Genomic DNA, 17,248 nt, shown 5'->3' on the forward strand with positions numbered 1-17,248 from the left:
CTCTATAGTTCTAATTATATTGTTTTTCGTATGTATTACATTGTGTTTTATGGGAGTACAGTTAGTGCTTTTGTTGCTTGACTACCTTTTCTTTTAATTATATAGCACTTTATAGAATTATACTTTATGCTCCATAGTACTAATTAATTACGTGTTTTTCGTATTTGTTATAGAGTGTTTAAAATAATTATATTTAGCGCTTTTGTTTTTTCAATGTTTATCCTTTATATTATATACAGATTTTATAGATTATACTTACTTTGTGCTCTATAGTTCTAATTATAGTGTTTTTCGTATGTTTACATAGTGTTTTAAGGGAATATACTTACTGCTTTTGTTGCTTGACTACCTTTTCTTTTAATTATATAACACTTTATAGGATTATACTTTGTGCTCTATAGTTCTAATTACCGTGTTTGTCGTATTTGTTCTAGAGTGTTTAAAATTATTATATTTAGCGCTTTTGTTTTTCAATGTTTTTGCTTTATATTATAGAGCATTTTATAGTTTATACTTATTTTGTGCTCTATAGTTCTAACTATAGTGCTTTTCGTATGTATTACATAGCGTTTTAACGGAATATAGTTAGTGCTTTTGTTTCTTGACTGCGTTTTCTTTTCATTATATAGCACTTTATAGGATTATACTTTGTGCTCTATAGTTCTAATTACAGTGTTTTTCGTATTTGTTATAGCGTGTTAAATATTATCATATTTAGAGCTTTTGTTTTTTCAATGTTTTCCTTTATATTATATAGCATTTTATAGATGATACTTACTTTGTGCTCTATAGTTCTAATTATAGTGTTTTTCGTATGTATTACATTGTGTTTTACGGGATACAGTTAGTGCTTTTGTTGCTTGACTGTCTTTTCTTTTAATTATATAGCACTTTATAGAATTATACTTTTGCTCCATAGTACTAATTACCGTTTTTTCGTATTTGTTATAGAGTGTTTAAAATAATTATTTTAGCGCTTTTGTTTTTTTCAATGTTTTCCTTTATATTATACAGAATTTTATAGATTATACTTACTTTGTGCTCTATAGTTCTAATTATAGTGTTTTTCGTATGTATTACATAGTGTTTTAAGGGAATATACTTACTTACTGCTTTTGTTGCTTGACTGCCTTTTCTTTTAATTATATAGCACTTTATAGGATTATACTTTGTGCTCTATAGTTCTAATTACCGTGTTTGTCGTATTTGTTCTAGAGTTTTAAAATTATTATATTTAGCGCTTTTGTTTTTCAGTGTTTTTGCTTTATATTATAGAGCATTTTATAGTTTATACTTATTTTGTGCTCTATAGTTCTAACTATAGTGCTTTTCGTATGTATTACATAGCGTTTTAACGGAATATAGTTAGTGCTTTTGTTTCTTGACTGCGTTTTCTTTTCATTATATAGCACTTTAGAGGATTATACTTTGTGCTCTATAGTTCTAATTACAGTGTTTTTCGTATTTGTTATAGCGTGTTAAATATTATCATATTTAGAGCTTTTGTTTTTTCAATGTTTTCCTTTATATTATATAGCATTTTATAGATGATACTTACTTTGTGCTCTATAGTTCTAATTATATTGTTTTTCGTATGTATTACATTGTGTTTTAAGGGAGTACAGTTAGTGCTTTTGTTGCTTGACTACCTTTTCTTTTAATTATATAGCACTTTATAGATTATACTTTATGCTACATAGTACTAATTACCGTTTTTTTCGTATTTGTTATAGAGTGTTTAAAATAATTATATTTAGCGCTTTTGTTTTTTCAATGTTTATCCTTTATATTATATAGAATTTTATAGATTATACTTACTTTGTGCTCTATAGTTCTAATTATAGTGTTTTTCGTATGTATTACATAGTGTTTTAAGGGAATATACTTACTGCTTTTGTTGCTTGACTGCCTTTTCTTTTAATTATGTAGCACTTTATAGGATTATACTTTGTGCTCTATAGTTCTAATTACCGTGTTTGTCGTATTTGTTCTAGAGTGTTTAAAATTATTATATTTAGCGCTTTTGTTTTTCAGTGTTTTTGCTTTATATTATAGAGCATTTTATAGTTTATACTTATTTTGTGCTCTATAGTTCTAACTATAGTGCTTTTCGTATGTATTACATAGCGTTTTAACGGAATATAGTTAGTGCTTTTGTTTCTTGACTGCGTTTTCTTTTCATTATATAGCACTTTAGAGGATTATACTTTGTGCTCTATAGTTCTAATTACAGTGTTTTTCGTATTTGTTATAGCGTGTTAAATATTATCATATTTAGAGCTTTTGTTTTTTCAATGTTTTCCTTTATATTATATAGTATTTTATAGATGATACTTACTTTGTGCTCTATAGTTCTAATTATAATGTTTTTCGTATGTATTACATTGTGTTTTACGGGAGTACAGTTAGTGCTTTTGTCGCTTGACTGCCTTTTCTTTTAATTATATAGCACTTTATAGAATTATACTTTATGCTCCATAGTACTAATTACCGTGTTTTTCGTATTTGTTATAGAGTGTTTAAAATAATTATATTTAGCGCTTCTGTTTTTTCAATGTTTATCCTTTATATTATACAGAATTTTATAGATTATACTTACTTTGTGCTCTATAGTTCTAATTATAGTGTTTTTCGTATGTATTACATAGTGTTTTAAGGGAATATACTTACTGCTTTTGTTGCTTGACTGCCTTTTCTTTTAATTATGTAGCACTTTATAGGATTATACTTCGTGCTCTATAGTTCTAATTACCGTGTTTGTCGTATTTGTTCTAGAGTGTTTAAAATTATTATATTTAGCGCTTTTGTTTTTCAGTGTTTTTGCTTTATATTATAGAGCATTTTATAGTTTATACTTATTTTGTGCTCTATAGTTCTAACTATAGTGCTTTTCGTATGTATTACATAGCGTTTTAACGGAATATAGTTAGTGCTTTTGTTTCTTGACTGCGTTTTCTTTTCATTATATAGCACTTTAGAGGATTATACTTTGTGCTCTATAGTTCTAATTACAGTGTTTTTGTATTTGTTATAGCGTGTTAAATATTATCATATTTAGAGCTTTTGTTTTTTCAATGTTTTCCTTTATATTATATAGCATTTTATAGATGATACTTACTTTGTGCTCTATAGTTCTAATTATAATGTTTTTCGTATGTATTACATTGTGTTTTACGGGAGTACAGTTAGTGCTTTTGTTGCTTGACTGCCTTTTCTTTTAATTATATAGCACTTTATAGAATTATACTTTATGCTCCATAGTACTAATTACCGTGTTTTTCGTATTTGTTATAGAGTGTTTAAAATAATTATATTTAGCGCTTTTGTTTTTTCAATGTTTATCCTTTATATTATACAGAATTTTATAGATTATACTTACTTTGTGCTCTATAGTTCTAATTATAGTGTTTTTCGTATGTATTACATAGTGTTTTAAGGGAATATACTTACTGCTTTTGTTGCTTGACTGCCTTTTCTTTTAATTATATAGCACTTTATAGGATTATACTTTGTGCTCTATAGTTCTAATTACCGTGTTTGTCGTATTTGTTATAGAGTGTTTAAAATTATTATATTTAGCGCTTTTGTTTTTCAGTGTTTTTGCTTTATATTATAGAGCATTTTATAGCTTATACTTATTTTGTGCTCTATAAACTATAGTGCTTTTCGTATGTATTACATAGCGTTTTAACGGAATATAGTTAGTGCTTTTGTTTCTTGACTGCGTTTTCTTTTCATTATATAGCATTTTATAGGATTATACTTTGTGCTCTATAGTTCTAATTACAGTGCTTTTCGTATTTGTTATAGAGTGTTAAATATTATCATATTTAAAGGCTTTGTTTTTTCAATGTTTTTCCTTTATATTATTTAGCATTTTATAGATGATACTTACTTTGTGCTCTATAGTTCTAATTATAATGTTTTTCGTATGTATTACATTGTGTTTTACGGGAGTACAGTTAGTGCTTTTGTTGCTTGACTGCCTTTTCTTTTAATTATATAGCACTTTATAGAATTATACTTTATGCTCCATAGTACTAATTACCGTGTTTTTCGTATTTGTTATAGAGTGTTTAAAATAATTATATTTAGCGCTTTTGTTTTTTCAATGTTTATCCTTTATATTATACAGAATTTTATAGATTATACTTACTTTGTGCTCTATAGTTCTAATTATAGTGTTTTTCGTATGTATTACATAGTGTTTTAAGGGAATATACTTACTGCTTTTGTTGCTTGACTTCCTTTTCTTTTAATTATATAGCACTTTATAGGATTATACTTTGTGCTCTATAGTTCTAATTACCGTGTTTGTCGTATTTGTTATAGAGTGTTTAAAATTATTATATTTAGCGCTTTTGTTTTTCAGTGTTTTTGCTTTATATTATAGAGCATTTTATAGCTTATACTTATTTTGAGCTCTATAAACTATAGTGCTTTTCGTATGTATTACATAGCGTTTTAACGGAATATAGTTAGTGCTTTTGTTTCTTGACTGCGTTTTCTTTTCATTATATAGCATTTTATAGGATTATACTTTGTGCTCTATAGTTCTAATTACAGTGTTTTCGTATTTGTTATAGAGTGTTAAATATTATCATATTTAAAGGCTTTGTTTTTTCAATGTTTTTCCTTTATATTATTTAGCATTTTATAGATGATACTTACTTTGTGCTCTATAGTTCTAATTATAATGCTTTTCGAATGTATTACATTGTGTTTTAAGGGAGTACAGTTACTGATTTTGTTTCTTGACTGCCTTTTCTTTTTATTATATAGCACTTTATAGGATTATACTTTGTGCTCTAAAGTTCTAATTACCGTGTTTGTCGTATTTGTTATAGAGTGTTTAAAATTATTATATTTAGCGCTTTTGTTTTTCAGTGTTTTTCCTTTGTATTATATCGCATGTTATAGATTATACTTATTTTGTGCTCTGTAGTTCTAGTTATAGGGCTTTTCATATGTATTACATAGTGTTTTAAGGGAATATACTTACTGCTTTTTTGCTTGACTGCCTTTTCTTTTAATTATATAGCACTTTATTGGATTATACTTTGTGCTCTACAGTTCTAATTACCATTTTTGTCGTATTTGTTATAGAGTGTTTAAAATTATTATATTTAACACTTTTGCTTTTCTGTATTTTTCCTTTATATTATATAGCATTTTATAGATTATACTTATTTGTGCTCTATAGTTCTAGTTATAGTGCTTTTCGTATGTATTACATAGTGTTTTAAGGAAATACAGTTAGTGCTTTTGTTTCTTGACAGCCTTTTCTTTTAATTTTATAGCACTTTATTGGATTATACTTTGTGCTCTATAGTTCTAAGTACCGTGTTTGTCGTAATTGTTATAGAGTGTTTAAAATAATTATATTTAGCGCTTTTGCTTTTCAGTGTTTTTCCTTTATATTATATAGAATTTTATAGATTATACTTATTTTGTGCTCTATAGTTCTAGTTATAGGGTTTTTCGTATGTATTACATAGTGTTTTTAGGGAATACAGTTAGTGCTTTTGTTTCTTGACTGCCTTTTCTTTTAATATATAGCACTTTATTGGATTATACTTTATTCTCTATAGTTCTAAGTACCATGTTTGTCGTAATTGTTATAGAGTGTTAAAAATAATTATATTTAGCGCTTTTGTTTTTTCAATGTTTTTCCTTTATATTATATAGCATTTTATTGATTATACTTAATTTGTGCTCTATAGTTCTAATTATAGGGCTTTTCGTATGTATTACACATTGTTTTAAGGGAATACAGTTAGCGCCTTCATTTCTTGACTGTCTTTTCTTTTCGTTATATAGCACTTTCTAGGATTATAGTTTGTGCTCTATAGTTCTATTTACACTGTTTTTCGTATTTGTTATAGAGTGTTAAACATTATCATATTTAGCGCTTTTGTTTTTTCAATGTTTTTCCTTTATATTATAAAGGATTTTATAGATTATACTTACTTTGTGCTCTATAGTTCTAGTTATAGTGCTTTTCGTATGTATTACATAGTGTTTTAAGGGAATTTAGTTAGGGCTTTTGTTGCTTGACTGCGTTTTATTTTAATTATATAGCTCTTTATTGGATTATACTTTGTGCTCTATAGTTCTAAATACCGTGTTTGTCGTATTTGTTATAGAGTGATAAAAATTATTATATTTAGCGCTTTTGCTTTTCAGTGTTTTTCCTTTATATTATATAGCATTTTTAAGATTATACTTATTTTGTGCTCTATAGTTCTAGTTATAGGGCTTTTCGTATGTATTACATAGCGTTTTAAGGGAATACAGTTAGTGCTTTTGTTTCTTGACTGCCTTTTCTTTTAATTACATAGCACTTTATTGGATTATACTTTGTACTCTATAGTTCTAAGTACCGTGTTTGTCGTAATTGTTATAGAGTGTTTAAAATAATTATATTTAGCGCTTGTGTTTTTTCAATGTTTTTCCTTTATACTATATAGCATTTTATGGATTATACTTAATTTTTGCTCTATAGTTCTAATTATAATGCTTTTCGTATGTATTACACAGTGTTTTAAGGGAATACAGCTAGCGCTTTTGTTTTTTCAATGTTTTTCCTTTATATTATATAGCATTTTATTGATTATACTTAATTTGTGCTCTATAATTCTAATTATAGGGCTTTTCGTATGTATTACACTTTGTTTTAAGGGAATACAGATATCGCCTTCATTTCTTGACTGCCTTTTCTTTTCATTATGTAGTACTTTATAGGATTATAGTTTGTGCTCTATAGTTCTATTTACACTATTTTTCGTATTTGTTATAGAGTGTTAAACATTATCATATTTAGCGCTTTTGTTTTTTCAATCTTTATCCTTTATATTCTATAGCATTTCATTGATTATACTTACTTTGTGCTCTATAGTTCTAATTATAGTGTTTTTCGTATGTATTACATTGTGTTTTAAGGGAATATACTTACTGCTTTTGTTGCTTTACTGCCTTTTCTTTTAATTATATAGCACTTTATAGGATTATACTTTGTGCTCTATGGTTCTAATTACCGTGTTTTTCGTATTTGTTATAGACTGTTTAAAATTATTATATTTAGCGCTTTTGTTTTTCAGTGTTTTTCCTTTATATTATAGGGCATTTTATAGTTTATACTTATTTTGTGCTCTATAGTTCTAATTATAGTGCTTTTCGTATGTATTACATACGTTTTTACGGAATATAGTTAGTGCTTTTGTTTCTTGACTGCCTTTTCTTTTCATTATATAGCACTTTATAGGATTATACTTTGTGCTCCATAGTACTAATTACCGTATTTTTCGTATTTGTTATAGAGTGTTTAAAATAATTATATTTCGCGCTTTTGTTTTTTCAATGTTTATCCTTTATATTATATAGCATTTTATAGATTATACTTACTTTGTGCTCTATAGGTCTAATTATAATGCTTTTCGTATGTATTACATTGTATTTTAAGGGAGTACAGTTAGTGCTCTTGTTTCTTGATTGCCTTTTCTTTTCATTATATAGCACTTTATAGGATTATATTTTGTGCTCTAAAGTTCTAATTACCGTGTTTGTCGTATTTGTTATAAAGTGTTTAAAATTATTATATTTAGCGCTTTTGTTTTTCAGTGTTTTTGCTTTGTATTATATCGTATGTTATACATTATACTTATTTTGTGCTCTATAGTTCTAGTTATAGGGCTTTTCGTATGTATTACATAGTGTTTTAAGGGAATACAATTAACGCTTTTGTTTCTTGACTGCCTTTTCTTTTCATTATATAGCACTTTATTGGATTATACTTTGTGCTCTACGGTTCTAATTACCGTGTTTGTCGTATTTGTTATAGAGTGTTTAAAATTATTATATTTAACGCTTTTGCTTTTCAGTGTTTTTCCTTTATATTATATAGAATTTTATAGATTATACTTATTTCGTGCTCTATAGTTCTAGTTATAGGGCTTTTCGTATGTATTACATAGTGTTTTTAGGGAATACAGTTAGTGCTTTTGTTTCTTGACTGCCTTTTCTTTTAATTATATTGCACTTTATTGGATTATACTTTGTGCTCTATAGTTCTAAGTACCGTGTTTGTCGTAATTGTTATAGAGTGTTTAAAATAATTATATTTAGCGCTTTTGTTTTTTCAATGTTTTTCCTTTATATTATATAGTATTTTATTGATTATACTTAATTTGTGCTCTATAGTTCTAATTATAGGGCTTTTCCTATGTATTACACATTGTTTTAAGGGAATACAGTTAGCGCCTTCATTTCTTGACTGCCTTTTCTTTTCGTTATATAGCACTTTTTAGGATTATAGTTTGTGCTCTATAGTTCTATTTACACTGTTTTTCGTATTTGTTATAGAGTGTTAAACATTATCATATTTAGCGCTTTTGTTTTTTTCAATGTTTTTCCTTTATCTTTTAAAGCATTTTATAGATTATACTTACTTTGTGCTCTATAGTTCTAGTTATAGTGCTTTTCGTATGTATTACATTGTGTTTTAAGGGAATTTAGTTAGGGCTTTTGTTGCTTGACTGCCTTTTCTTTTAATTATATAGCTCTTTATTGGATTATACTTTGTGCTCTATAGTTCTAAATACCGTGTTTGTCGTATTTGTTATAGAGTGTTAAAAATTATTATATTTAGCGCTTTTGCTTTTCAGTGTTTTTCCTTTATATTATATAGCATTTTAAAGATTATACTTATTTTGTGCTCTATAGTTCTAGTTATAGGGCTTTTCGTATGTATTACATAGTGTTTTAAGGGAATACAGTTAGTGCTTTTGTTTCTTGAATGCCTTTTCTTTTAATTACATAGCACTTTATTGGATTATACTTTGTGCTCAATAGTTCTAAGTACCGTGTTTGTCGTAATTGTTATAGAGTGTTTAAAATAATTATATTTAGCGCTTGTGTTTTTTCAATGTTTTTCCTTTATACTATATAGCATTTTATAGATTATACTTAATTTTTGCTCTATTGTTCTAATTATAATGCTTTTCGTATGTATTACACAATGTTTTAAGGGAATACAGTTAGCGCTTTCATTTCTTGACTGCCTTTTCTTTTCAATATATAGCACTTTACAGGATTATAGTTTGTGCTCTATCGTTCTATTTACACTGTTTTTCGTATTTGTTATAGAGTGTTAAACATAATCATTTTTAGCGCTTTTGTTTTTTCAATCTTTATCCTTTATATTCTATAGCATTTCATTGATTATACTTACTTTGTGCTCTATAGTTATAATTATAGTGTTTTTCGTATGTATTACATAGTGTTTTAAGGGAATATACTTACTGCTTTTTTTGCTTGACTGCCTTTTCTTTTTATTATATAGCACTTTATAGGATTATACTTTGTGCTCTATGGTTCTAATTACCGTGTTTTTCGTATTTGTTATAGAGTGTTTAAAATTATTATACTTAGCGCTTTTGTTTTTCAGTGTTTTTCCTTTATATTATAGAGCATTTTATAGTTTATACTTATTTTGTGCTCTATAGTTCTAACTATAGTGCTTTTCGTATGTATTACATAGCATTTTTACGGAATATAGTTAGTGCTTTTGTTTCTTGACTGCCTTTTCTTTTCATTATATAGCACTTTATAGGATTATACTTTGTGCTCCATAGTACTAATTACAGTGTTTTTCGTATTTGTTATAGAGTGTTTAAAATAATTATATTTAGCGCTTTTGTTTTTTCAATGTTTATCCTTTATATAATAGAGCATTTTATAGATTATACTTACTTTGTGCTCTATAGGTCTAATTATAATGCTTTTCGTATGTATTACATTGTGTTTTAAGGGAGTACAGTTAGTGCTCTTTTTTCTTGATTGCCTTTTCTTTTCATTATATAGCACTTTATAGGATTATATTTTGTGCTCTAAAGTTCTAATTAGCGTGTTTGTCGTATTTGTTATAGAGTGTTTAAAATTATTATATTTAGCGCTTTTGTTTTTTAGTGTTTTTGCTTTGTATTATATCGCATGTTATACATTATACTTATTTTGTGTTCTATAGTTCTAGTTATAGGGCTTTTCGTATGTATTACATAGTGTTTTAAGGGAATACAATTAACGCTTTTGTTTCTTGACTGCCTTTTCTTTTCATTATATAGCACTTTATTGGATTATACTTTGTGCTCTACGGTTCTAATTACCGTGTTTGTCGTATTTGTTATAGAGTGTTTAAAATTATTATATTTAGCGCTTTTGCTTTTCAGTGTTTTTCTTTTATATTATATAGAATTTTATAGATTATACTTATTTTGTGCTGTATAGTTCTATTTATAGGGCTTTTCGTATGTATTACATAGTGTTTTTAGGGAATACAGTTATTGCTTTTTTTTCTTGACTGCCTTTTCTTTTAATTATATAGCACTTTATTGGATTATACTTTGTCCTCTATAGTTCTAAGTACCGTGTTTGTCGTAATTGTTGTAGAGTGTTTAAAATAATTATATTTAGCGCTTTTGTTTTTTCAATGTTTTTCCTTTATATTATATAGAATTTTATTGATTATACTTAATTTGTGCTCTATAGTTCTAATTATAGGGCTTTTCGTATTACACATTGTTTTAAGGGAATACAGTTAGCGCCTTCATTTCTTGACTGCCTTTTCTTTTCGTTATATAGCACTTTATAGGATTATAGTTTGTGCTCTATAGTTCTATTTACACTGTTTTTCGTATTTGTTATAGAGTGTTAAACATTATCATATTTAGCGCTTTTGTTTTTTCAATGTTTTTCCTTTATCTTATAAAGCATTTTATAGATTATACTTACTTTGTGCTCTATAGTTCTAGTTATAGTGCTTTTCGTATGTATTACATAGTGTTTTAAGGGAATATACACTACCAAAAAAAGGGCTATTCACCACGGGTTGAGAGTCCGTAACAATAAAATCGTAACAAATAGATATATTAGTTACGACAAAATCCGTGACGAAAAAAAAAAACCCGGTCAACGTTTTAGGTTCTGTCGTTACGCAAAAAATATCGTAACAAATAATGAGATGGTAGAATTTGGTCAAAATAACATTAGTTACGTAAAGTGTTCGTAACTACTGGTATTTAATTTTTTAATTTTGGAAAAGTTAAATTAAAAAAAAAAAAAAAAAAAATTAAAATACTGGATTGACGCTTTCATTCCAGAAACGATCAAAATGGACAAAAACGCTATATCATCCCACACTTAGACAAATTAGGGCATCTGGTTCATTTCCCTCGTTCGCTTCTCACAGTCGCCCGCGATCCGATTTCCTGTAGCTGCCGACGACGACGCGCGAGGTGAAATCGATCCGTCCCTGGGATCTACTCCGGCGCACCTCACCCAGGTAGGTTTTGAAGGTAGCTCGAAAAAGATTTTGTATTACGCGAGGTATCTTCAACAAATTAGGGCATAATCTCATTTCTCCCTTGTAGAAAACTCGATCGAGTTTCCTTCCTCTGAACCTGCAGGACGACGAGCATTGTGAAATCAACGGAAACGAGGGATCTACTCCGGCATCTAGGTAAGGTTTTTAAGTTTTCTCCCGAAAGATTTGGTATTACTCCAAAGTTCTTCGCCTCTTTCTCGGTATGGATATAGTCTTACATTTTAACTCCATTTGTTTGGGCTTTATCGTGTGTTACATTTGAGGTGAATTTGTATTCCTTTGTCCAGAAGGAGAGTTTTTTTGGTTGAATTTATTTTTTGATATTTATCTTTAATTTATAGTTAAACACCAAGTGCAATGCTTTACTGTATGTTAAATTTATGAGGTATTTCTTTGTTCTGGTAGCTTAAATGTTAGATTAAAACATATTAGCTCAATCCTCTTGCTAATTTGTTCAGAATACAAAGTAATACATTACGTCAGGAAACTTAATTCGGCTGTTGGGAAGCATTTAACAAGATTTATGAATTGCGAAATACCTCAAGTTGCATGCTTCTTGAATTGCAGTTCAGTTTTCTGATCGTAGGTAATTTACTATCAGATTTCGTTATCCTGCATTTGTAGTATGCGTATACACATACAGTCACCCATACATATATTCATTATAGCATTTCTATAAATTAAGGATAAAATCCAGGGCTTATTTACACTTTGCATTGAGAGTAGGGAGTAGAGAGTAGAGAGTAAAGGATTGTTTGGTTCTAGGTTCAATCTTGATTACAATACGATGCACCAAATTCATTGCTACATCCTAGGAAATATAGATGAAATCAGTCCGTTGCGAAGGTTTTTTCACATCAATTTAACAATACTTGTATGCGTATCCGACCTGTGTTGAATATCTTCGACTTTTATTTTTGCACTGTAGGATTCACCTTGATACTATTAGGTCATGTCGAACTCGCGCACCCCCACGTGAGGTGCACCAGCAGCACAACGAACAATTTGCGTCTTGGTTTCAATCATATGTGAGTACCGCCTACATCGTCCGTACGTGGTATCTTGACTACACTCCCAAAAAACATTGAAATCACGAGTGTTCATGAACTACTTTACATCAAATGTAGGTAGATGATCCGACGAATAATGATGAGTGCCCAATCTCAGCGGAGATCCGTGCATTGGCGGGTGGACCATTATGCAATGCAACACGGTACTCTTCGCGCATTGTGTCAGGAATACGCTATCGTGTTCAAGACCGGGATGCAAGGAAGAGGACACAGTGTGCAGGTGTTATGGTTACGGCAGATACAGTGAGTTATGCCTCAACTAGGGACCATAACCCACGAGAAGGTTCCGTGGCATATTACGGGATTCTTACGGACATTGTGGAAGTGTACTATAGCAATCAACAGAAGTATCTCCTTTTAAAATGTGACTGGGTGGATCTGGAGAGGGGCGTTAAAGAGGATGAGTTCAAATATAAATGTGTGAACTTTAAGTATTTGATGTACCCCAAGAACTTGCCCACGGATGAGCCTTTCATCTTAGCGACCCAAGCCTCTCAGGTGTGGTACATTGCAGACCCGGTTGATGAAGGTTGGAGCGTTGTCGTTCCGGTGTCACGGCGAGACACGTATGACGTGTATAGTACGATCGATCATAGATTCAGCACAGGGTTACCTTTAGATGACGGAGGCAATGTTCGAGGAGCAGCCGATTACTGGCTAAGGGAAGGTATTGAGGGGCAAGTAGTAGAAGATGCAGGGCAGATGGACCATGCCGATACTTCGCCTTCGGATTCGGAGGAATCCTCCGAAGATGATGGTGCTTAGCGCAGAATCAAATAAGCGGGCATTTTTGGTAGTATGCGAATATAGCCTAATTGGCCCATTTTTGATGGTTTGGCAACCACGCAACCTTTTTGAGTTCGCAGTTCAGAATAAATTACACATCTCAACAGATGGTCATCTATGTGGGGAGGGGGGGTCGGTGATTGAAGTACGTAATAGGTAACCACTTTCGGACATGCATGCCATCGTTCATAGGCCCTGTTTTCGCTTGATTTGCTGAAGCACTTTGCATCCATTATGCGCGCGCAGGATGTTATGATTTTTTCCGAATATGTCAACGCGGATAAGCTCTTTACCCCCGTTTGCGTATGCTGAAGCAATTTACCCTGATTAATTGCAGTAACTATTATGTGAATTTCTCGTAATATGTCACTTCATAAGCTTTGTTGTGATAAGTGTGTTTTGATTTTCTCCTAATATACGTTTTCATACTGCCAACTAACACTGGTGTCTTGCAGGTTATGGGCAAATCTCAACGTGCTGCCGTTGGAGGGTCACAGGATCCGGCAGTCTCTCCCGCAAGACGTTTTACCCGGGCATCCGCACGTAACAGCCCCCTAGAGGCAACTCATCCCGCAAGCAGGAATCCATCGCCCATCCGAAATCCCACAAAGAAAGTGACAAAACGGAAGGGATCTCGGGTCTCGCCACTGCTCCAGCGACTCCGGTCCATCACATCAGAGTGGGAGAAAGAGCGCGATGCTCGTGGTCAAAGCATGAAGCCAACATCTTCCACTCGAAGGGCAGTGCTTCAGGATTCAGAGGGCCCTTTGGAGGTAATGTGGTTCCTTTGCCGAAAGCATGTCCTTATTTGAACTCTCAGTATAACACTACAATAGGCTGACACTGTTAACCCCAACAGGAACATGATGATAGGGATGTTCCATCACTTTTTGATCCGACGGCACTGACACAGGATGACGATGATACAATCCCCCCCACACAAGCAGATGACGAGACACTTCCGCCGACGCAGGACATGGAGACTACAGAGAGTGATATGCCACTCTTGGATGAAGGGCCAGGCTCCGACCCCACTCTGATGACAGGAACAGAGGCGGGCAATATGGCACCATTGGACGAGATGACATCGCACGACGGTTTGGAAATTAGCCTTCAAAGATTACCGATTACATTTAGTGACTTCATATTTTGCATGTAATATCCTTATTAGAACATGTAATCTCCTGTTTGTGTCAGCTGGTTCGTCAAAGAAAAAGCAGGGGAGAGGGGCGGCACGAATGCCGCGTGGATGGGGAAAAGATCACAGGATGCTTGTATTCACATCGCCGGATGGTAAAAGCATCGTCGGACCCGACGTAAACGAGTACAAGACAGCCATTGGGGTCATTGCACGCAACGGAGCTCGACTTCCTCTACATTACCCCACGTTCGCTGAGATACCGGAGACGAAGAGACAGGGTGCATGGATGGAGGTTCAGGTGATGCAAACTTCATTAAATTGAAAGTTCTTTTATTTCATATAGATTCTTATATATGGCCCTACCATCTTCTCCGGACCTGGTGGAAACCGTGTGAAACGGCATTCCAGAGTAACAGCGGATTACCAGACTCAGCGGAGAAAGTGGTCTTGGCTGACCTAAGGGAAGTTTGGAGGCACTGGAAATACAGCATCAAATCAACTTACTTCAATCCGATCGAGGACGATGAAGAAGCACTGAAGAAGGTTCCCTCAAGCAGGATTGTGCCCGATCAGTGGCCGAAGTTGGTTGAGTATTGGCGCGACGAGAAGGTGAAGGTACGCATAGGGACATGCCAAATTAATATACGTTAAATCTGCACGGGCATGGACTGAGAACTAAATAACTTTGATTGACGTAGCTTCAATCCAAGAAAAATGCGTCGAACGTAGCGAAAAGAAGCTTTCCACATCGTACTGGGCGGAAGTCATTCACGACTCTGGCAGAGGAGGTACCTTTTATTACAATTAAGTAATTACTCATGTCATGCTCCATCCCTATATTTTCCTCTCTTGTATTTCATTATGTTTTCGATGACAGAAGGCCTTGTATTGCTGCAGATCAAGGCAAAGGGGAAGGACCCCGACAATCTGGAGATTTGGATTTCCAGTCGCACACAAGGCAAGGGAAAGGATGACCAAGAAACCGAGGAGATATTGGTAGAATAAATTCGTTCCCAACTTAGTTACAATTCAGTCAGTATTTACATCTCTAACAACAAGAGCAAGTTCGGCCTCACTTAAATCTTTCCTGTAGACTTATTTACAGAATGAGCTAAACAAGGTTCCCCCTGAAGGGCGGACTCCCTCTGTTCGGGAGACTCTGTACCGACGGGCCCTTGGGGGAAAGATTAGGAAGCGGTCAAAGGTCGACAGTGCGGCAAGTTCAGCTCATCCCCGCAGCGAGTCAACTGGTTTAACAGACAGTGTAGCATTCCAGCATGGGTGGGAACAACTACAGAATGGAATGGAGGAGCTGAAGGCAATGATGGATGAGTTCAAAACCATCAAGGCTGATGTGTATGCATTCATGCACAGAAACTCCGGAGCGGTTACTGGCCAGGCAGTAAGTATTCATAATCCCTGACCTGTTTGGTATGAGTATCCCATGAGATTTGGATGGCGAAGGAATTTACCATCCTCGGCATGTTATATGATAGGGCACATCTCGTATTGATTCAGTCCCTGAGATTCCCAGGCCTGTGTCCGAGCCAAGCATGACGGTATGATTCCGTGACACCCTGGAGTTTCTTAGAAATCAGTGCAGTGTCTAATTTAGGCTACTCTTGACTGCGTACTACCTTATCCAACTCATATGCCCTGTCTGTTGTAGGTCGGCACACATGTGCTTCTATTATCCCGCACCGGTGAGAAAAAAGTTGTTGCAGAGGGACTTCTGCTCTGCCCCCCTGGGCCAGGTTGGTCCGGTATCTTTGAGGATGTTTAATTAAACTTTTAATATGCCTCAGCGAGATATCGTAGGTTTTCGTGACTGTTCAGGCCTCATATTGCGTATTAGCATGGATTCACTAAGTGTAGAAGTATACAATGATACGATCCGTGGATTTCCAAAGCGATGTAGACTGTTAATGTAGGGGTGGTAAAATAACTGCTATTATGACGACCCATGTTTATTGAAGGATGTTTGGTTTAAAGATCAAGCTGCAATTACATAGGAAATTAGGGTATAATGTGCTTCGCTACCTAACTCATGAATGTAATACCATGTACTGTACGACATGTCTGAATGTACGTACTCCTCTTGTTCTAGTTCCAAAGTATTACACTTATAATGTCTGTGTTATGACATGTTATATATACAGTTCGAACGTCTGTTGATATATATGCTTGAATGTAATCAAAAATTGCTCTTGTGAATGCTGTAGGTGACACACTTTCCTTGGTCAAGGTCTTCGTGACATCCGCGTCAGTCCCGGACACACCCCTTATTTTGCCGACCATTTCTGGGGCGACTACCCTTCGCGATGTCGTCGGCGAAGATCCTATTGAGTGGAGCTACAAGGACGTAAGGATCTACTTTAATACCTTTCTTGTATTGCCTTCCGAAATTTATAAGAAGTATGACTTAAAGTAATCTCTGTGTTGGCAATTGCAGCTCATGCGCCGGGCTTGAAATGTTGGTACCGATACACCCATGTTAATTGCCCCGTTTGTCATATGGATTGAATGTCGAACCTGTCTTTGGATGGATTGTCTTGAGTTTTTGTTGAACTATGTCTGGAATTGATGCGTAGACCTTTGTCGTTTGAATTCGTATGGTGAAAAATGTGCCTAATGGGATTGATGGATAACCGTATTTGCTTATTGCGTTGTTTACTTGTGTTTGAACTGTTAAGCACGTTTTGCGGAACAGGTTGTTGATGTGTAGATACTAGTAGGCTTGTTCTATGGGTTGCTTTACTTTGTTGGTAGGTATGGAATTCAGATTTTAATATGAATTAATGTTTGCGCGGGGCGTAATGATGATGATGTTTATAGCAATCTTTGTATTCGTAATTTATTTTCGTATCATAC

The 17,248-nt window shown here is 32.8% G+C and overlaps 1 protein-coding gene across 3 annotated transcripts; it reads left to right on the forward strand.

Moving 5' to 3' along the window:
- Positions 1–11,155: 11,155 nt before the first annotated feature.
- Positions 11,156–16,964, forward strand: LOC127263492 (uncharacterized). 3 transcript variants are annotated; one of them, XM_051292553.1, is made up of 13 exons: positions 11,156–11,338; positions 11,427–11,515; positions 13,692–14,009; positions 14,096–14,333; positions 14,434–14,675; positions 14,786–14,992; positions 15,076–15,165; positions 15,275–15,373; positions 15,471–15,779; positions 15,874–15,936; positions 16,047–16,131; positions 16,600–16,739; positions 16,830–16,964. In XM_051292553.1, the coding sequence occupies exons 3-13, from the start codon at positions 13,695–13,697 to the stop codon at positions 16,845–16,847; spliced, it is 1,806 nt and encodes a 601-aa protein (XP_051148510.1). In that variant the 5' UTR covers positions 11,156–11,338; positions 11,427–11,515; positions 13,692–13,694; the 3' UTR covers positions 16,848–16,964. The 3 variants fall into 3 exon arrangements, with proteins under 3 accessions (XP_051148510.1, XP_051148518.1, XP_051148500.1); XM_051292561.1 differs by lacking the exons at positions 11,156–11,338; positions 11,427–11,515 and adding an exon at positions 13,153–13,392; XM_051292543.1 differs by lacking the exons at positions 11,156–11,338; positions 11,427–11,515 and adding an exon at positions 13,440–13,539.
- The last annotated feature ends 284 nt before the right edge of the window (positions 16,965–17,248 follow it).

The sequence above is a fragment of the Andrographis paniculata genome, unplaced genomic scaffold, assembly GCF_009805555.1.
Source record: "Andrographis paniculata isolate CXL003 unplaced genomic scaffold, ASM980555v1 Contig168END, whole genome shotgun sequence".
NCBI lineage: Eukaryota > Viridiplantae > Streptophyta > Magnoliopsida > Lamiales > Acanthaceae > Andrographis > Andrographis paniculata.